We start from the raw sequence: 21,278 nt of genomic DNA on the forward strand, positions 1-21,278 counted from the left end.
GCCCTGAAGAGATGCCAGCTCATGTTCTGGACCGAGTCATAAAGTGGAGGCTGGGAGGCGGCAGGAGATGAGCAAGTGGGAGCCCCAGGAAGGGTTCTGATGCCCAGAGGCTGGGGGAGGCTTCCCACTGCGGCTCAGGGCTTGAGGCAGATGGTGGTGGAGAAGTTCCTGGAGCTGATGGCCGCTGGGCCCCTCTTGTCATCTACCCTGGAGTCCTGGGGCTCTGGAGGCTGTAGCCCCAGTCGGGGCTCTGGGTCACCGGCCCCGCCTTGAGTCCAGAACTCTGCGGGCCTCTCCTGCACCCAGGACTCCCCGGTCTAAGACCTCTCCCTGCTGGCCAGGGAGGAGTTGCAGCTGCTCCTGACCCAGGATGGCACTGCTGGCCAGAAAGCCCAGGCCAGTCTGCAGTGACCAGGCCCAGCCTGGACTTGCTGGGCAGGCGTTTCTGGTGTTTTCTTTCACCGCAGAGTGAGGCTGCCCAAGGGCCTGGAGCCTGTGCCTACGCCACGGGAGACACAGCCAAACGCAACCAGGTCACAAGCACGGAGGGGCCTCCTGTGAACCCATCGCCCCGGCAACCATGAGAGAAAAGCCCTTCCGTGCCCCCAGACCTGGAGCCACCAGGAGCACCCTGCAGACGAGCCTCTGCCCAGACCTGGAGCCACTGGGAGCACCCTGCAGACGAGCCTGTCCCCAGATGTGGAGCTCAGCCCGGGGAGGGGGCCCTGACCATCTTGACGGCCACGGGGTGGGGGCACCAGGACCAGTGTCATCCTGGTAGGGGCTCTGGGTACACAGTGCCATCTGTCACCTGCAGTGACCAGGAAGCTCTGATGGAAGGAGGACCCCTACACCACCCTGCAGTGCCGAGGCCTGGGACTCACCGGGCTCTGGGCGTCAGGCAGGGCCCCATCCACCTGCTGCCGCCCCAGGTCCTTCACGTAGTTGTGGACGTCGGCCCCAAAGCAGTCCGCCTCGTAGAAGGCACTGCACCAGCCGGGGCTGCAGCTCTGGAATCCAGCTGGGCCAGGGGACATGGCCGGGCCGCCCCCCTTGGACCTGGCCAGTCGGGTCACTGCCTCCGCATCCGAGGCCCCGCCAGCTGGCCGTCTGTCCTCGCCAACTTCAGGCTGCTGCACTCTCTCGGCTTTTACGGACCTCTGAGGCCGAAACCCCACCTCAAAGTTTCCCTGGGAGAGTGCCTCTGAGTCCACATCCGACACCAAGGTCCTGCTGCTGGTCCTGGCCATGGCTGGCTTCTCTTTTCCTTGAAAGAAAGAGACATGGGTTACATGGATAGCGGCTCCTGTGGGTAGAGCCTGGGCAGGCTTTAATGGGAGGCTGGTGGTGCCTGCGTGCCCGACGCCCTTCTCTCTTGCACCCACTATGGGCGCCCCCGAGGCACTGCCGCCTCCCAGTGCAGGGGAGATGCTGGGACCCTGAACTGCTGCACGGGGCCGGGTTACAGCGAGAGGCCTCTCCCCAGATGGAGCCCCTCTCTGGGCCCTCACTGGTTCCAAACTTACTCGCCGTGGGGTGGGGCCAGGCCCTGTCCTCGCTGGCTCCACTGTCAGCACTGTGTCCCTCTGTCAGCACTGTGTCCCTCTGTCAGCACTGTGTCCCTCTGCCCCCTCACACTGGCTCCACTATCAGGACTGTGTCCCTCTGCCCCCTCACACTCTCCCTCGCTGGCTTCACTATCAGGACTTGTCCCTCTGTCAGGATTGTGTCCCTCTGCCCCTCACACTCTCCTCTTTTCTTCTGGAATTTAAAAAGTGGTCCCCAGCTCTGTCCCTGGCTTTCCTGCCATCCAGGAGTGCACAGGCCTCATGCCCCAGTCTGCCTGCCTGGTCTCCGACTTGTTGGAATAGGAGCTGGGTCCATCACCAAACCTGGCTATGACCATGGACAGCGTGAGGGTGACCACCACCACCACCTTGTCCCTAACACCAAGCCTGCTGGCTGGACACTGGGACTTCCCCAGCCCGGCATTCATGTGCCTTGGGAGCCCAGCCCCAGGGTCTTTTGGCAGCTGCTTCTGCCTTGTTACCAAAGTCCCGGGCTCACAGGCCCGCCTCTGCTTGGAGAGGGGATCCCACCTGGCTCCTGGCGGCTCCCACTGTCCCAGTGACTGGTGACAGAGGACCCCCCACCTCCAAGACCCCAGGTTCCTGCTCGCCCCCAGGAGAGGACGGCCTTTGGCTGGGGCACCCTGGGGCAAAGGCAGTGCCGCCAGAGCCGCACAGTCCGAGGCTGCCAGGACCCCGGGGTGCCCCTTGAATTGCAGAGCACAGAGGAGGAGCCTGCAGAGCACAGAGGAGGAGCCTGCCCTGCAGAGCTCCTGCCGTGGGGCCTGCCCAGCACTTACCCAGGTGGTGCAGCGAGGGCCTCCTGCTGGACGGGGAGCGGGGGCTCCGGCTGCTCTCGAACTGTGACCCAGTGTCCTCAACCGTGCTGACGGCAAGAATGCAGGTCAGGTAGCCGTCCCCACGTCTCCACCCCTGCCCACTGGGAGGAGGCTTCAGTCTCCACAGGGCCAGGCCCACAGGCCCACACGGCCATGCGGAGCCCTCACTGGAGGCAGCAGGAGCTCACCCTTCCGGTCACTAAGGGGCACAGCAGCCAATGGGGTCCCTGGATCATTCACTGCTTGGGGTCCCTGGGGGGCTCTGGAGCAGCCTCTCAGGCTGCGGGCCGGGGAGGCAGGGGCTGAGGTGGGTGCACTTGCTCACAGCTATGAGTTTACGCCACACACAGGCGCAGGAGCTGCCTGGGCTGCCAGCACCACATGGAGCTGTGAGCAAGGCAATGTGGGGTGACTACTGCCCCACCCAACACGGCTCAGTGCTGGGCTCTGCGGGGTCTGGGGCCGCCTGTTTGGGGGTCTCCTCTCCTCCTTGGGGCCCTCACACTGGTCCCTCTGAGCAGGGAGCCCTGTGGCCACCACTGCCCAGGCCCCCTGCAGCCTCTTGGAGAGCCCCTGCCTCATATTCCCTGCCAGCCCTTTCCTCCTTCAGAAGAAACCCAGGCCCGACGGGAAAGCTGTGGGTCGGCGTTGGGCCCGGGAGGGGCTGTGGGTTGGCGTCGGCCCGGGAGGGGCTGCTGGGACACTCCCCCCAGCTCCACCAAGGGTGGCCCCCTGGAGACGGCAGCAAGACAGAAGCCGAGGGTTGGGAGGGGAAGGCTGGGCCGGGTCGGGGCAGCAGAGCCCGAGCACAGTGGGCGTCCAGGAGGGGCGGGGATGCAGGGCCCACCTGGGCACCCACCTTGGGGAGGGCGACGCCTGCCCGTTCACCACTCTAAAGAGGTTCTGCAGCAACTTCTCATCCCAGTACAGATCACAGAACTTCTCAGAAATGGCACCACAGAAAGTGGCAAAGGTGAGATCTTTCAAGGCGAAGATGTACTCCCCTGGTTTTGCAAAACGATGGAGACAAGTGAGATGATGACAAGGCTGCTTGTCTGGATTCCTCGTGGCTGATCTCGGCTGTGGGGCTGGGGGGCGGGCGTGGGGCAGCCCTGAGTCCCCTGTGGGGCTCTCCCTGGCCCAGGCCTCCTCTGGGGCATCTGCAGCCCCCACGTACCCATGATCAGAGCCTCCAGCCCATTGTCCAGGTAGCCATCGAAGGCAAATTCCTCCTGGATGAGGCGCGTGGCCTCCTGCAGTGACGGGCAGGCCGTCCTCCCTGGGAGTGGCGAGGCGTCCACGCAGGGCAGACAAAGTCTCCGGTCTGCGGGCCGTGGCCTCTCTGCGACACTGTCTGGGCTCTGGTCATCACGTTCCCCGGCAGGGGTGGCCCTGGGGCCCTCTGGGTCCTGGCCCGGGCGCTCGGTGGCCTTGCTTCGAGGAGGCTTGGGCGGGTGGCGTGGGCCGTGGTGGGCTGTGGTGGGCCCCAGGGTGTCGGGCCTGAGACCCCCGGAAGTGACTCCAGGTGGGGCCTGCCGAGATGGCCCTGGCTTTTCAGGCAGCACAGATGCCTTCGTGGGCAGGGCGGGGACTGGAGAGCTGGGAGCTGCCGATGAGGCCTCCTCTGGCTGGTTTGCTGGGGCCCGGGGTGGACGGCAGGGGCAGCCCTGGGCGGGGTCACGCTGCGCTGACTCCCCAGGAGGCTCTGGGGCTGCTCCCTGTGACCCCGGACCAGGCGCCGGCCCGTCAGGCGTCTTCAGGCTGGGGGACCCGGCGAGGGCCTCTGGGGAGAGCTTCTCCTCACCTTCTCCCTCCCTCTGGCTGCCCCTCTCCTGGGACTCCTCCTGGGCCAAGGCAGGCTGGTCCCTACGGGAGGCGGGGAGCTCAGGGGGGACTGCCCGTGCGCGGGACCCAGCAGCTCCCGGGTGTGGGGACGAAGCTCACCTGGCCGTGACCGCATCCTGCGCGAGGACGATGGGCTTGAAGTGCGTGGCCTCGGAGGTGAGCGCTGCAGGCAGCTGGGTGGCTTCTTCACGGCAGGGGCGCTGGCCGGGCACCGGCCCTGGCACAGCCACAAGCCTGGTGTCGCCGTTCACCGGCAGGAAGCCTGGGGACCCAGGGGGCTGAGGGTGCGGGCGGAGTGGCCCCAGCACATGCCACACCACCGGCTCATCCCACGCGGCGTGCGGCTGCCACGTCCCCTCCCGCATGTCCCCAGCGGCTTCCTCTGTGCCCGGCCTGGCCCCGGAATGGGAGGGTGGGTGTCACTGGTGCTTGGGGGAGGGCCAGGAGGAGGGGACAGGCCAGAAAGACCAGGTCCCACCAGAAGGCTTGGAGGGGCCTGCTGAGGAGGGCTCAGTACAGGGGTGAGTGGGCTCTGTGTGGACCCTGTGGGGGGGTCTCCAGATGTGGGCTTGGGAGGGCCAGCTGCTGGGAGATGGGAGTGAGAACCTGGAACTGGGGCCTGAGGGACCGGGAGTTTTGGGAGAGATGGGGGCTGGCAGGGGTAGGCAGGCTGGGCTGCATTGGCCACGTCGGCCGAGCTCTAGACTTGCTGCCCGGGTTTCTGGGAGGTGCCCGGCTATGTCAGTTCATGCAAAGGTGGGGGCAGCTGTGGTGTGGGGTGCAGGGGCTAGTGGGGCAGCAGGGGCTGGTCGGGGCCCCACCTGGGCTGGGCTCTGGGGCTGGTGCCATACTTGGCTTCAGTTCAACCACTGAGAAGGCGTTTTGGAGGCTGATGGTCTCTTCCTCCTGGTACACCTGGGGAGGAGGTGACAGCCCTGGGCCAGGTGACCATGGAGCTCCGCCAGCACTGGCAACACCCACAGGGCGCCCCTCCACCCACCCGCTGGTGCAGTGGAGCTCCCTGATGGGGAGGAGCTGGGTGTGGCGGCCGCACAGCCTGAGCTCTGCAGCGGCTCTGCCTGCAGAGGGAGCCGTTGGGGCTCCTTTGCCTCCCAATCCAACCAGGTTTCCGTGGGTTCCGGGGAGTGGGAGACGCCGGCACCATGCGAGACTCAGGGCCCACATTCCCAAAGCTCTCTGTGCCCGGGGTGGGTGCCCCCGGGCCCCATCCTTGGGACCCTGCCCCGATCCTGATCTGGTTCCCTGGGGGCCACTGTGGGGCCTTCAGGAGATAGGACCCAAGTGTCCCCCCCACCCCCAGACGCACCCACCCACAGCTCGGTGGTCAACAGAGACCCGGGTGTGGGGCTGCCGGAAGCGGCCAGGCAGGGGCAAACGCATGCAGGTGGGAGGAAGCTAAGAGCAGCGGTGGAGGAGGCGGCCCAGCTGTTCTAGCCCCGCCCACCTGGCAGGTGGAAGCCTGAGGTGGGCGAGGATTTTCCGGCTGTCCATGCCTCGCTGCAGGAGGTAGCTGCCGCACACCTGGAGGGAGGAGATGGTTCACACGTCCCGACAGGCCTCAGCTACGGCTGCTGCCGTCCCCATGGCACTGGGTCCCCATCTGAAAAAGCTCAGGGCTGCCAGGAGGGTTTCCTGTTTGTTCACATCGACACCTGACAACAGGCCTGGGACAAGCCTTTCTTAGGGCGTTTCCTGAAAAGGGCTCACAGCCGGCCACTGTCCCCCAGGCTCTCTGGGAGGGCAGAATCCCAAACCCAACGTGAGGCCACAGACCTGGTGGCCTCGGCGCCTGGACACTGGCAGCCCTTGATCACGTTCACCTGAGCCCCGCACCCCCTGCCCCCGGCCACTCCTGTTCTCCCTTTATAAGCCCAGGCCTTGTGCATGTGGGAACTGAGCTCAGCTTCCTTGGCTCTCGGTAGTTACCGAATAAAATCTGCTTTCACTGCTTAGCGGACGTCCAGTCGTTTCTAGATCTCATCCTCCCATGGCAGAGGAGGCCTGAGAGGCCCAGAGGGTCTGAGCGACCCACCCAAGGCCACAGAGCAGTTGAGACGGAGACGGCTGGGCCCAGGTCCCCAACTCCATGGCCGTCTCCGCTCCTCCAGACACGGCTCCTCCCCAGGAGGTCCTCCTGATCACCCACACACGGCTCAACTCCTCCCCAGGAGGTCCTCCTAATCACCCACACATCAGGGTTTGGCTCCTCCCCAGGAGGTCCTCCTGATCACCCACACATGGCTCAGCTCCACCTGCTGAGTGTGGGCACAGGTCCCAGCAGGAGTGTGTTAGAACCCAGCCCCAAAGCCTGAGTCCAGCAGGGAGATCAAGCAGGGAGGGGCGGGGCTGGTGGGATCCTCAGAGGAGGTGGGGGTTCAGGGTGGGGGATGGGGTGTGGAGGCCTCTCTCTGCTTCCCTCCAGCAGGGCCTAAGAGCAGGGGTCTGTACGTGGCCACAGGACACCGCTTGCCCCTGCCTTGGCCTCTTGGACAAGTTGGAGAGAGCAGGCTCCGCAGGAGGAATGGCCGTGGTGGGGAGCAGCAGAGACCCCCAGGCTGTCTGCCCGCATGGATGTGGCCATGACGCGAAACCCACTCCCTTCCCTATGCGATGGCCGGGCTGACGTCTAGAAACAAGGACCTAGACACAGAGCTGGTGGCCTCATCACCTGCACACTGGCAGCCTGTGCTCCTCCACCTCCAGCTCACTGAGGGTGGCCACTGCCCACAGTCCTTAGACCCTGGGCTGGGACCATGACAGCGGCGTGGTTACCTTGATGGCTTCGGCCGTGGATGGCCGCTCTGGGGCACTGCGCCTGGCCATGTCCAGGAGGAGGGTCTTGAGCCTGCGTGGCAGGGCCAGCTTGTGGTTGCGGGGGACACTGAACTTGGCTGCGGTCCACAGGACAGCGGCCACACAGTACACAGAGGCCTGGGCGGGTGGGGAGAGAACAGTGGTGTTGACCGCAGGGCTGTGGCCCACTGTGCCCAGCAGACCTGCCCACATCAGGCACTCTGAGGGGCACCCAGGCACTGCTCCCACAGAGGGCCTCTCCTCAGGAACCCTCCTCAGCATCTGTCGGGCCCCACCCTGGACCCCCACATCTGCCTCCAGGTCATGGTCCAGGAACCTGCAGGTCAAACTCCCCCGTGGTTCTGTCCGCGTTTTAAAACACCCGACGGTTGGAAGCCTCAACTGGACTTTCCCGCCTTCCGCTCTCCTCACAAAGGCAGCAGCTCGAGGGTCTGAGGAGAACTGGCCGGCACAGTTCCCACCTCATGGACCCCGCTCCCGGGAGCCCCCCAACCGGTGCTGTGCTGCTACATGGCTAACAACCGGCTCTCCGAGCGAGCACACCACCTGTGTGCAAACTGAGTTCATTTGGCACGCTGCTGACGGAAAGGATGCACAGCGCACCGTTTCATGCTCTTTTTGTAAGATCCACAGAGCCCGTCGATTCTCACTGAAGGCTTTCATTGATTTTTACTGACGTTCATCTGCGGTCCACGCAATACACAGGTGCTTCCGACATGAGTGCTGGTTGATGTTTTCATCCATTTCAGTAAATGAGACGGAAGTGAAACAGGACAGACCCATGCTGGAATTCGGGGCACTGCTCTGAACGACGTCTTTGCTGAATCAGATGATCGTGGTGGATATTGGAAGACCATGTCCTCCATCTTTTGGGCTATCCGCAATGGAGCGGCTACAGACATGACACACGTTTAAGTTTAATCACATTATCCACGTGCTCTCCATCACTTCAGTTAAGTCCCGAGAGTCAACAGAACAAGACGTTTGTAGCGTTGGCTGCTTTCCCTGGTGTAAGTACTCCCACGTGGCTGACTTCCGGCTGCCAACGCAGTGCCCTTGAGTGTGGAGCTGGGAAGAGGAAGCTCCCCTTTAGAGAGTTCCCCCCCATCCAGGCACAGCGGACGCAGACTGCCCCGTGAGCACAGTGACCGCCAACTAGAGTCAGGTAAGTAGGAAATTACCCATTTTGAGCACCTGCTACACTTTAAAAAATTAACCTTTTATTTTGCGATAACTGGATTGACATAGTTTTAAGAAATTATTATAGAGAGAGCTTATGTACTTTGTTCCCAGTTTCCTCAACAGTGGCAGCTTGCAAAACTATAGTCCAATATCTTAGCCAGCACATCGCCATTGGCACAAAAATCTTGGTACATCATCTGTTGCATTTTCATTTTCACTCAGTTATATATGTTTTTAAAATTTCCTTGAAATTTCCTCTTTGACACATAGAGTATTTAGAATGTGTTGTTTTGTTTCCAAGTGTTTGGAAAATTTCCCTTTTATTTTTGTTACTGTGGTCAGATAACATATTTGTATGACTTAAATTCTTTTAAATGTGTTGAGGTTTGCGTTATGGCCCAGGATTTGGTCTAGCTTGGTGTAGAGTCAGTGGGCAACTAAGAAGAATGTGGATTCTGCTGCTGTTGGGTGGAGTGTCCTTTAAATGTTGACCCACCCCTGTTGATTGCTGGTGGTGTTCAGTTCCTTCATATTTTTACTGGTTTACAGTCTGACTGTTCTGTCAAGTGTTGAGAGAGGGAAACTGAAATCTCTAACCATAATTGTGGATTCATCTGTTTCTCCATTAATCCCATCAGTTTTGCTTCACATATTCTGCAGCTCTGTTATGTGGCGCATATACGTTTAGGATTTGCTGTGTCTTCTTGGTGGATTGGCCTTTTATTGTTACAGAATGTCCCTCTTTGTCTCTGGTAATTTTCTTTGCTCTGAAGTACACTTTACCTGATATTAATGCAGTCACTACTGCTTTCTTTTTATCATTTTCATAATGTATCTTTTCAAACTCTTTTAACTTGCAACCTACTTACATTGTTTTATTTGAAGTGAGTTTCCGGTAGACAGTACATGGTTAGGGCATGTTTCTAAACATTACTCTGTCAACCTTCTTCCTTTCTTCTCCTCCTCCTCCTTCCTTCTCCTTTTTCCTTCTTCTTGTTCTTCTTCCTCCCTTCTCTTCCTTCTTCCTCCTTTATTTTATTTATTTATTTATTTATTTTTTTGAGACGGAGTCTCGCTCTGTCGCCCAGGCTGGAGTGCAGTGGCCGGATCTCGGCTCACTGCAAGCTCCGCGTCCCAGGTTTACGCCATTCTCCTGCCTCAGCCTCCCGAGTAGCTGGGACTACAGGCGCCCGCCACCTCGCCCAGCTCGTTTTTTGTATTTTTAGTAGAGACGGGGTTTCACCGTGTTAGCCAGGATGGTCTCGATCTCCTGACCTCGTGATCCGCCCGTCTCAGCCTCCCAAAGTGCTGGGGTTACAGGCTTGAGCCACTGCGCCCGGCCTCCTCCTTTATTTTTTTAAGAGACAGTGTCTCACTCTTGTCGCCCTGGCTGGAGTGCAATGGCTCTATCTGGGCTCACTGCAGTCTCTGCCTCCCAGGTTCCAGTAATTCTCCTGCCTCAGCCTCCAAGTAGCTGGGATTGTTACAGGCACCCACCACCATGCCCAGCTAATTTTTGTATTTTTAGTAGAGATGGGGTTTCACCATCTTGGCCAGGTTGGTCTCAAATTCCTAACCTCAGATGATCCACCTGCCTTGGCCTCCCAAAGTGTTGAGATTACAGGCCTGAGCCACTGCATCCAGCCTGTTTCCTTAATTTCTGAAGGATATTTTTTCTGGAAATAGGTTTCTGGGTTGAAAGTTCTTTCAGCACTTAATAAAATGCTATGCACTTCCTCTAAAATTACTGATGAGAAATCTGATCATTTGAGCTGTTTCCCTCCATATGTATATATGTCAAAGCTGCTGTTTCTCTCTCTTCTTGTTTTTTACTTTTTTTTTTTTGAGACAGAGTCTGGCTCTGTCGCCCAGCCTGGAGTGCAGTGGCCGGATCTCAGCTCACTGCAAGCTCCGCCTCCCGGGTTTATGCCATTCTCCTGCCTCCGCCTCCCGAGTAGCTGGGACTACAGGCGCCTGCCAACTCGCCCGGCTAGTTTTTTGTATTTTTTAGTAGAGACGGGGTTTCGCCGTGTTAGCCAGGATGGTCTCGATCTCCTGACCTCGCGATCCACCCGTCTCGGCCTCCCAAAGTGCTGGGATTACAGGCTTGAGCCACCGCGCCCGGCCTTGTTTTTTACTTTTATTTTTTTGGAGAGGGGAGGGTTAGTATTCAGAGGTTTGACTATGATGTGTCCTAGCTAGTGTGGATTTCTTTGCATTGATCATGTTCGGGGTTTTCTCACCTTCATAAATCTGTAGGTTTATGCGTCTTGCCATAATTCGGAAGTTTTCAGTTATTATTTCTTTGAGTACTTTTTATGCCCCACCCTCCTTCTCTTCTCTTTCCAGGATTTTGATGGATATTAGATCTTTTGTTATAGTCCCACAAGCTTCTCAGGCTCTGTTCAGTTTTTTGGTCTATTTTCTCTTTGTTGTCCAAACTGTGTAATTCCTATTGTTCTGTGTCCATTTCACCAATTCTTTCCTCTGCCCTCTCTATTCTGCTTTTAAGCCCATTTGTTGAGTTTCTTAAAAAATCAGCTCTAAAATTTCCATTAGCTTTTTCTTTTTCTTTTCTATTTCTTTGTTGAAACTTTCTATTTCTTTGCTGAGACTTTTTCACTTGTTTCAAGCATGTTTGCAATTGCCCAATGAAGCATTTTTATGATGGTTGCTTTAAAAATTTTAAAGTCATTTTTAACATTTCTGTCATCTCCAGGTTGGTATCTATTGGTTGCCTTTTTTCATTCAGTTTGACATCTTCCTGATTCTTGGTATCATCGATCCTTTCCCCATTGCTTGATTTTGTCAGCTCTGTCGAAGATCAGATGGTTGTAGGTGTGCAGCCTTATTTCTGGGCTCTCTATTCTCTTCCATTGGTCTGTGTGTCTGTTTTTGTACCAGTGCCATGCTGTTTGGGTTACTGTGGCCTTGTAGTATAGTTTGAAGTTGGATAACGTGATGCCTCTGGCTTTGTTCTTTTCACTTAAAATTGCTTTGGCTATTTCAGCTCTTTTTTGGTTTCATATGAATTTTAGAATAGTTTCCTCTAATTCTGTGAAAAATGACATTGGTAGTTTGATAGCAATAGCATTTACTCTACGGATTGCTTTGGGCAGTGTAGCCGCTTTACCAACACTGATCCTGCCCATCTGTGAGCATGGGATGCGTTTTCACTTGCTTGTGCAGTCTCCGGTTCCTTTCAGCCATGTTTTCCAGTTGTCCGTGCAGGGTAGGCTGCAGGGAAGGAAGGTCCTGGCTCCTGCTCACTTTCTCTGAGGCCACCTGGGGCCAGGGCAGGCACTGGGCACTTCTCTGCAGTCTCACAAGGATGAGTCCAGGCTCCAGGCTCGGCCCTTGCTGGGCGGGGGACACAGTGCTCCCGTGGGGTTTGGCTGGTGCACAGCAGGGAGTATAAACGCATCTGGTTCTCCCTGGTCCTCTGATTACAGACCCAGGCATTTTTTGGGGCATTTATTTTATTTACTTATTTTTTTGAGACTGAGTCTCGCTCTGTCACTCAGGCTGGAGTGCGGTGGCATCATCTTTGCTCACTGCAACTTCCGCCTCCTGGTTCAAGCAATGTTCCTGCTTCAGCCTCCCAAGAAGCTGGGATTATAGGCACACACCAACACCCCTGGATACAGGCACACACCAACACCCCTGGATACAGGCACACACCAACACCCTGGGATACAGGCACACACCAACACCCTGGGATACAGGCACACACCAACACCCCGGGATACAGGCACACACCAACACCCCTGGATACAGGCACACACCAACACCCCTGGATACAGGCACACACCAACACCCCGGGATACAGGCACACACCAACACCCTGGGATACAGGCACACACCAACACCCCTGGATACAGGCACACACCAACACCCCTGGATACAGGCACACACCAACACCCCTGGATACAGGCACACACCAACACCCCTGGATACAGGCACACACCAACACCCCGGGATACAGGCACACACCAACACCCCTGGATACAGGCACACACCAACACCCCTGGATACAGGCACACACCAACACCCTGGGATAATTTTTTTATTTTTAGTAGAGATGTGGTTTCACCGTGTTGGCCAGGGTGTCTTGAACTCCTAACGTCAGGTTATTCACCTGCCTCGGCCTCCCAAAGTGCTGGGATTACAGGCGTGAGCCACCACGCCCGGCCCTGTTGGAGTATTTGTTTTTTTTGAGACAGGGTCTCACTCTGTCATCCAGGCTAGAGTGTAGCAGCATGATCTTGGCTCACTGCAACCTCCTGGGTTCAAACAATCCTCCCACCTCAGCCTCCTGGGTAGCTGGGATTACAGGCGTGCGCTACCACACCTGGCTAATTTTTCTATTTTTAGTAGAGATGGGGTTTCGCCATGTTGCCCAGGCTGGTCTCAAACTCCTGGACTAAAGTGATCTGCCTGCCTTGGCCTCCCAAATTGCTGGAATTACAGGCATGAGTCACCGTGTCTGGCCTGTTGGGGCTTAAATTCTTTTTTATTACTCATAAAAGCTTCATTTTTTCTTTAGTTTTCTGACTCTGTGCTTGTGCCTCAACACTTTCCCAGAGATTTTTGTTCCTTGAAGAGGAAAGACGCTGGATCCTACACACACAGTGCACCAGAGCCACTGCAGCCTCATGGATGCGATTTTTGTTTCAGAAATCTCGTAAGAGCTTCAGGTCTCACAGCACCAACCCCCTGAGGTCGGCCTGGGCCACCTGCAGATTGTGGTGCTTTTCCAGCCTTCTTGGTGTAAAGGTGAACCATCTATTGCTGGGGTTTGCGACAGCCTCTTTTCGTTACAGACTAGATTGCAGGAAAGCCTTCAGTGGTTTGGCAAATGGTGGACCATTCTGAGTTTCTCTAGACAACATCCCCAGAAGACGAACAAGCACAGCTTTTAGTGTGTGTGTGCCCACTGGTTTCCCCAGTCGCGGCTTCTGTACATCCAAGTCTCAATATATGAGGCAGAAAGAAAATCCAGGGCACTCACGGCTGCCTTGTTCCTTGGTCCAGAGGCCCCTTGCCAGCTGCCTTCTCCTCCTGCAGGTGGCCTGGTGCTTGTTTTTTGCACAGTGTGCAGGGTGCTGAATGCAGGGTGCTTAGTGCAGGGTGTTTAGTGCAGGGTGCTTAGTGCAGGGTGTTTGTTTAGTGCAGGGTGCTTAGTGTAGGGTACTTAGTGCTCCTCCTTGGTGGGAGGAGCCGGGAAGTACACATTTCTGTCCTTCCTGAGTAGAAGTTCTACCTTGATTTTGAATGTAATTTATTTAATTGTATTTAAATTTGTATAATTTAAATTTTAATAATGCTCTTGTTTCACAGGCACCTTATGCACATCCCCGGACGTTGAGCCCTCGGTTCTCGTGAGCTCTAGGGCACATGACTAGTGCTGTCCACACCGAGCCCGGTCCTAGTGCCCCGGCTAGAGCCACGGCCCTGCTGGCAGATACTGCCTGTGGCCGCCTGGCCAGGAAGGGCTGCCCTGACTCCCTCGAGTCCTGACGAGGGGCTGCTGGACAGATGGGGGATGTGGCACCCCCGAGGGCTGGGGGCAGGGCTGGGGAAGGGTGAGGAGGCCCCAGGTACCTTTTCAGTTACCAGCCTCTCCTCTGCCAGCTCGGGAGCCAGAAAGAACGAGTCATAGGAACCTAAGAGAGAAACCCCGGCTGAGCTTTCCTCACCCCTGGCGAGCCGGTGCTGGACTCGGCCTGAGGGAGACCCCACACACTCACCGTTGGCAGGGGGTGGCTGGAAGAGCACAGCCCCGTCCTCGGCAACCAGCACGGAGTCCAGACACAGGTAGGCTGTGGCAGAGCTTGGGTCAGGGCAGGCATGCGTGCTGCCCTGCACTTGGGGTTGGCTGGGGGGGAGGAGCTGCAGAGCCTCGGTCAGGGCACAGCCCCCCAGCCTCCCCATGGCACGGGCACGCACCTGCCAGTGCACGCACACGGCCTGCCCCCCAGCCCCTGGGGTCCTCGGAGCTGCCTCCTCCCGGCCCTCCCCGTGGGTAGCACTGCCCCAGCCCACACAGTGGCTGCAGCAGCACAACTGCGGCTGAAAGGGAGCTGGGCAGCAAGGAGAACACGGGCAACAGCTCCTCAGCCGAAGCCCCTGCATTGCAGTTCCCGTCCCGAGTCAGGGCCCATGGGGCAGCCCTGGGCCCACGGTGGACGGACACTGGAGCCAGGTGTGTCTCCCATGGCCTCTCCCCCAGCCCTGGGCCCACAGTGGACGGACACTGGAGCCAGGTATGTCTCCCACGGCCTCTCCCCCAGCCCTGGGCCCATGGTGGACGGACATTGGAGCCGGGTGTGTCTCCCACGGCCTCTCCCCCAGCCCTGGGCCCATGGTGGACGGACACTGGAGCCGGGTGTGTCTCCCACGGCCTCTCCCCCAGCCCTTTTAGATGCTGCCCTCATCACCCTCAGGAGGTTTTACGTCACAGATGCACCATCCGTCTGCCCAGATGTCTGGCAGGGCTGGGCTCTGACAGGGCAGACCAGTATAATGCTGAAGATTCCCTCCCCACTCCAAAGCCAATTGCTGCCTCCCTGGGGACAACATCACTGTGTTGAGAATGTGTGGGCGAGGGCCATGGCAAGGTCCCCATTCCTCTCTAGGACAGGGCCACCGGTTTCAAGGCCCGCCTTGCAGGCATCTGTCCCCACACTTCCCTTGGTGCTGCAACCCAGCAGGCACCTCCAAGGTGCTCCAGACGGGAGCCGCCTGCTCCATTCACCAGAGACACTGTCCTGGCTGCCCCTGGGTCCCTTGGCTCAGGTGGGGGCCAATTACGCATGGGACAGCGGGGGGATGGGACGGCAGGGGGACAGGACGGAGGGGCGATGGGACGGCGGGGGGATGGGACGGCAGGGGGACGGGACGGAGGGGCGACGGGACGGCGGGGGGACGGGACGGAGGGGCGACGGGACGGCGGGGGGACGGGACGGCGGGGGGACGGGACGGCGGGGGGACGGGACGGAGGGGCGACGGGACGGCGGGGGGACGGGACGGTGGGGGACGGGACGGAGGGGCGACGGGACGGCGGGGGGATGGGACGGCGGGGGGACAGGACGGAGGGGCGATGGGACGGCGAGGGGATGTGTCACCTGGGTGCTCGGGGTGCATCTGTAGTGCGCGGAGGCAGGCCAGGCACAGGGCCCACAGCTCGTACTCCCGGAAGGGCCGGCCCAGCTGGGACAGGAGGTCCTGCAGGGACACCCACTGTGGACAGGAGAGCGGTGAGGTCAGTGTGGACACCGCTTGCCGGGGCCTGCTGCCTGCAGAGGCATGTCCGGGGAACAGGCCAGGGCGAGGCCCACTCCGCTCCATACCTGACAGAAGGGCTGGGGGGGTCCCTAAGTCAAATCCAGCATGTGGGGGAGCGTGGGCAGACTGGGGCCCTGTGGATGGAAATGTCCCATGGTGCAGCCAGTGCAGACCACACTGCTGCTGTTCCTCAAAAAGCTCAACATACGCCTCCCCGGTGACAGCAGCTCCATGTGGCCACATTCCCCGAGGAACTGAGGGCAGGGCTCACGCATATGTGCACACCCATGTTCATAGCAGCACGGCTCAAAACAGCCAATGCGGGGAGCACCCAGGCATCCACGGACGGATGCAGGGGCAGGGTGGATGGCGCTTGGCCTCGGGACGGGGAGCGTTCTCACGCAGGCTGCCCTGGGCAGGAACTGTGCAGACAGTGGGCTCAGTGAAGAGACCAGACACAAAGCACTGTCCATCCCACTCCCACGAGGTCCCTTGGTTGGAGCTCATGGAGGTGGAGGGCGGGCTGGGGGGTTGGGGTTTCGTGTGGGCTGGTGGGGACAGCTGTGCAACAGCATGAACACACACGGTGCTGCTGAGCTGGGCTCTTGCAGAGGGTGAAAGTGGTGGCTTTTGTTGGGTGCATTTTCTCATGCACACACACACCCTGACACCAGGCATGCGTTCAGCCTGGGAGGCCGCTCTCCACTCCAAGGCCCCATGGACAGCTGGGACCAAAATCCACCCTCTGACAGGTGGCTCAGCCACCCTGTCCCTCCGTGTGCCCTTGTGGAAGGTAGGCTGTTGTGCGTGGGACGGTGTGCTGCCAGGGAGAGCAGTGGGAGGGTGGTAGAGGGTGACGGGCACACGTGCTCAGGACATGCAGAAAAGCCCAAGCCACAGAATGGTCTGCTCTTGTCCTTCAGGTCAACAAGGTCCAGTGGGACAGGTGGCTTGAGGGCAGCCCCGTTCCCGGGCCAGGTGCCGCCTGGCAGACGGACTTGCGTGCGGGCCGCTGGCTTCAGGTGTCCTTGCCCTGAGTTGCTCACGGGGACACAGCTGGGGGTGGCTCACTGAGGAGCCAAGGAGGGCAATGCCCTTGGCCAGGCCTTGGCCCAAGCGTCTTCAGCTGGACAGAGGGGCCGGTGGGCCAGGCCCCCCAGAACACTGGCTCCAGTAGCATCCTCCATCCCTCACGAGGAGGAGCTGACCAGGGGCAGCACTGGGCTGGGGAGGCCCCATCCTGCGCGGATGCCACGTCTGGGCAGCTGCTCCAGATCCCACTGTCCCTGTGGAGGCCGCGGAGTTGGCCCAGCACCGACACCACCAAGCCCCACAGATGAGCAAGCTCAGCCCACAGCTTTGGTTTCTAACTTTTAAAACCATCAGAAAAGGAAGATGAGGAAGGCTGTGAGCGTCAGGACTGCGGAGACACAGCCCCTGACATGACGTCATGGAGCCGGCTGCTGGCCTTGCTTCCCAGAAGAAAATCAACCCTCGGGACGGCTGTGCAGGGCTGTGCGAGGAGCCTGGGCCAGGCTGAGGAGGCAGCTGCCTTCTGGGTCATCCAGAGGCAAATGTCCACCCGAGAGGCCGTGCCTGGGTGGCAGCATCCCCAGCCGCAGCCACAGCTTCCTTCAGAAACGGGGCAGCTCAACGAAAATGTCTTAATTATGGAGCGAGGGTGAAGGTTAATTCCCTGCGTTAAAGCGTTTGCGGCTGTGGAGAGGCCCAGCCCGGACTCACTGACCACCGACCCTCCGCCCACACACAAGAACCGGCAAGACCCAGCCACCCACCTGCTCTGCGGCTGCACTTTCCGGCTGCCTGGCTCCTTCCGGAATTCTCTCATTGTCCCCGGGAGTCTGGGCTTCACCGTCAGCATCTCGAGGGTTTGCAGGGCAGTCTGGGGGTCTGGCCTCTGCTGGCCCCAGACTCAGGTGTGAAGTCTCGGGCTGTCCTGGACTGCCGGGCACCCCAGGGCCCCTGTCCGTGCCGCGGCCTGCACAGGGAACCCCTCCCAGCTGGTGTTCCAGCTCCTGCTCCGGCCACAGCCTGCATTTGGGCTGAGCCTGGAAGCTAGAAAGGCCATTTTTCCTGTCCAGAAAGGCCTTCCTGGGGTCCGGAGGGAATAATTCCGACACAGGCAGCTGGCTTTTCCCGCGGGTCAGTGGCAGGCAGGGGGTGGCCTCCGGGCTGTCGGACAGCAGCCTGGGGAACGTCTGCACTTTCCGCAGGCGGCTTCTCCTGAGGGCGTCTCTGTCCAGGTCCCCGAGGGTGCGCTCAGCATCCAGGACCAGGCTGGCCAGCTCCTCCCGGCTGTGGCTCTCGCCATTTCTCACCGGGGTGGACAGCAGAGGCTTGGTGGGGGAGGCTCTGGGGCCCCGGCTGGCCTCAGATTCTGGGCCTTTGGGGGCCGGCAGAACCTCTGGGTCAGCGCTGGGGTCCCCAGGTGGCCTCCTGGGCCCAGCGTTTCCTGGGACAGGCCTCTCCCGCCAGCTGCTGTCGCTGACATCTGGGCACAAGCAAGACGTGGTCACAGCTGGGCGCCCTCCTGCCCCTCTCCTCCCACCTCTCCCCTCCCCTCCCCTCTGCTCCCCCAATCACAGACCCCAGCACAGGCTCTCACCGCCACTGGACACCCCTCCCCTCCCTCCCCCATCACAGACCCCAGCGCAGGTTCTCACCGCTGCTGGGCGCCCCTCCCCTCCCTCCCTCCCTCCCCTGACCACAGACCCCAGTGCAGGCTCTCACAGGAGGAGGCTCCCGCCTTCCTCACCTGCCCCACTCATCACATCATCCTGGCTAACTAGAGGCTGGGGCTGCCTCTCCCCAGGCCAGGTGGGGCTTCCTGCTGGGGCTTCCTATGGGAGCCGGGGACTGTCTAATTATCTCACCCAAAGGCACGTCGTTTTCCACGAGGATTACACATGTGAGTCCCCCCAGGAAGAACCTGATGTGGCTACAGCCGTCAGTGGCCGCCTCCCACACACAGCATTGCTCTCTCTCTGCTGTGCGTGTCTCTGTTCTGCCTACTCCGCACTGCATAAACTGCCTGCTCCACACTGCGCCCCTCCCGCAGCAGCACAAACCCTGAGCTGCAAACGTGCTCACTTAGCAGGGAGGGCCCTGCCGGCCACCGTGAGGCTCCTCGGGACGGTGCCCCCGGCCACCCTCCTGAGGCCCCACAGACACGGCCTCTGTTCAAAGGCGGCCTGAGAGACGCCAGAATCTGCGTGAGCCACGAACACCCCAAATGCGGCCGCAGCTCTGTAACGCACCCGCCTGGCACCCGTGGTGGGGGCAGGTGAAAATCAGCTGTGAAACATCAATGCATCCGTTTATGTAAATGCCCATGAGACTAACACCCATGTGCCCAGCACCAATGCCACGGACTTCTGAAGCTGACCCAGAGTCACCTCTGCCCGCATGGGTGCCTGCAAGGCTGGCACAATCAACACAATACACATGAGAGTGTGGAAATGGGTGTGTGCACAGGACCAGCATGTTCACGTGTTTGACCATGTATGAGACAGTGGACGTGGTAGGCATGACAGCGGGCATGTAATGCGTGCATTCTGGTGTGGGTGTGTGCAATGTGAACAGGCATGTCTGAATTTGCATGTGTGTGACTGTGAGCAAGTGTGAATATGTGTGTACGGGGCATATGTGATCTATTTGAACACTCGTGTGTGGCTGTGTGAGTACATGAGTGCGTGTGATGTGTGTGCGTGTGTGCATGGGTGTGTGCAGTGTGTGTGTGTGTGCATGGGTGTGTATAACGTGTGTGTGCATGGGTGTGTGTGCAGTATGTGTGCAGGGGTGTGTGCAGCGTGTGTGCAGGGGTGTGCATGTGTCTGTGTGCATGGGTGTGCAGCATGTGCACGTGTGTATACATGGTACACAGGTATATGTGCACGCACAAGGATGCATGTGTGTGGGTTCAAGAGCTCACCCTGCAGTGCTCCGAAGGACTCGATGGAGAGGACCCTCCTCCCCACGGCAGAGAGGCTCCGGCACACGCGGCAGGAGGATGTGAGCTGCAGCTTCTCTTCACACAGTGCGATGATGCTCTGGGGACGTGAGTGCCTCAGACAGGAAGGCTCGGAGGAGGGGCCATCTCCCGTGGCCGCCCACCCGACAGGGCCAGATCCTTTGAAGGTGACCTGGGGACAGTCCCCACAGCCTGCCTGCGCCTGTCTTGCCCATTTTCCAGTATGAAAAGGTAGCACATCCGGGTTGCAGAGAACCAGGAGGCTTGTCACAAGCAAGACTTTTCATACCAAAATGGACAATAAAAAACCAAGTCCTCCTTTAAGCAAAAAGCCATTGGACCGTGGTCACGGAACCCAGGGGAGGCTGCGGGGCGCATGTGGGGTGAGCACACGGTGTCCGGGCCTGTGAGGTCAGGGTCACAACCTGGGGCGGCCCAGGGCAGCCTCGCTTACCTCGAGGTCCGGCCGGTCCCCGGGGTCCTCCGCCTGCATCCGGCTCAGCAACGCCTCGAGGTCTGGGCTCAGCCTGAGTTCCAGCGTGGGCTCTGCCACGTACTCGAGGGCGGCCTTCAGTGTGGCCCCCAGGGAGTAGATATGTGCCTGTGGGCATGACGGGCCATCAGCTCTGGGGTCTGTGCCACTCCGACCGCGGCCACCGCTTTTCCGGGCCAGGAGCTCGAGTTTCAGGGATCGTGGAGATTCCCCTGAGGGGAAGCAGGACCCGCACCCATGCCGCCCACGCCCGTGCTGCTCGCACCCACGCCACCCACGCTCTTGCTGCCGGCACCCACGCCACCCATGTCCACGCCACCCACGCCCTTGCCACCTGTGCCCACACTGCCCACACCACTTGCACTCATGCCACCCATGCCCTTGCCACCTGTGTCCACACTGCCCACGCCCACGCTGTCCAAGCCCACACTGCTCGCACCCATGCCACCCATGCCCATGTCACCCATACCCACGTCACCCACACCCACACCACCTGCACCCACGCTGCTCGCACCCATGCCACCCATACATTTGGGCCTGATCTGTGCTGGCTCATGGCCCCACCCCTCTGGGCTTCCTGCCCACAGTAGCCTTGAGGGGCACAGACTCCTCCGGCTGCCGCATCTCTTAAGAGTGGAGCCTTTCAGTGTTTAGGTCGAAAACTTCAAAACTTCAAAAACTGGATTTCAGTAGAAGGAAAGATGGGTTTTTCTTTTTGTTTGAAAGTCTGGGTTTTCCTCCCTTGCCTGAGGACGTGGGCTCTGCACAAGGTCTGCTCTGGACACAGCCGCACCGCAGGACTGGATGCTTCTTCCCAGGACGGCTGCGTGCGGGCTTCACCTTCCCCACAAGAAGCAGCAGAACCCAGAGCGGCTCAGGAACCTGCCCAGGGCCACGTCGCAGGTCACACAGCTCACGTGTGGAGCTGGGACCTGACCCAGGGCCTGCTCTACCCCCGCACCTGTGCGCCCCTCCCGAGGGGAGTCTGGGGTCCCCAAGTGTCCCTCAGTGTCCACTCTAGTCCTGGCTGGCTGAGTGGACACGCACCTGTGTCCTGGGCTGGCTGAGTGGACATGCACCTGTGTCCTGGGCTGGCTGAGTGGACATGTACCTGTGTCCTGGGCTGGCTGAGTGGACATGCACCTGTGTCCTGGGCTGGCTGAGTAGACATGCACCTGTGTCCTAGGCTGCCCTGGCCCCAGGCATCTCCCTGGGTGGTCTCGAGATGTTGTCACAGA

At 59.5% G+C, this 21,278-nt stretch overlaps 1 protein-coding gene across 1 annotated transcript in view; it reads right to left on the bottom strand.

The window, feature by feature from the left end:
• The window catches only part of KNDC1 (kinase non-catalytic C-lobe domain containing 1), a 62,252-nt gene that overhangs the window by 19,068 nt on the left and 21,906 nt on the right, over positions 1-21,278 (bottom strand). Inside the window, 15 exon segments of the mRNA XM_033208924.1 lie at positions 885-1,267; positions 2,369-2,454; positions 3,267-3,411; positions 3,585-4,273; positions 4,352-4,514; positions 5,074-5,167; positions 5,718-5,731; positions 5,734-5,794; positions 7,046-7,204; positions 13,874-13,935; positions 14,020-14,091; positions 15,397-15,511; positions 17,353-18,068; positions 19,509-19,626; positions 20,002-20,148. Coding sequence (XP_033064815.1) covers positions 885-1,267; positions 2,369-2,454; positions 3,267-3,411; positions 3,585-4,273; positions 4,352-4,514; positions 5,074-5,167; positions 5,718-5,731; positions 5,734-5,794; positions 7,046-7,204; positions 13,874-13,935; positions 14,020-14,091; positions 15,397-15,511; positions 17,353-18,068; positions 19,509-19,626; positions 20,002-20,148 — 3,024 coding nt within the window.

This window comes from Trachypithecus francoisi, unplaced genomic scaffold (assembly GCF_009764315.1).
Source record: "Trachypithecus francoisi isolate TF-2019V2 unplaced genomic scaffold, Tfra_2.0 Lachesis_group9, whole genome shotgun sequence".
Lineage (NCBI taxonomy): Eukaryota > Metazoa > Chordata > Mammalia > Primates > Cercopithecidae > Trachypithecus > Trachypithecus francoisi.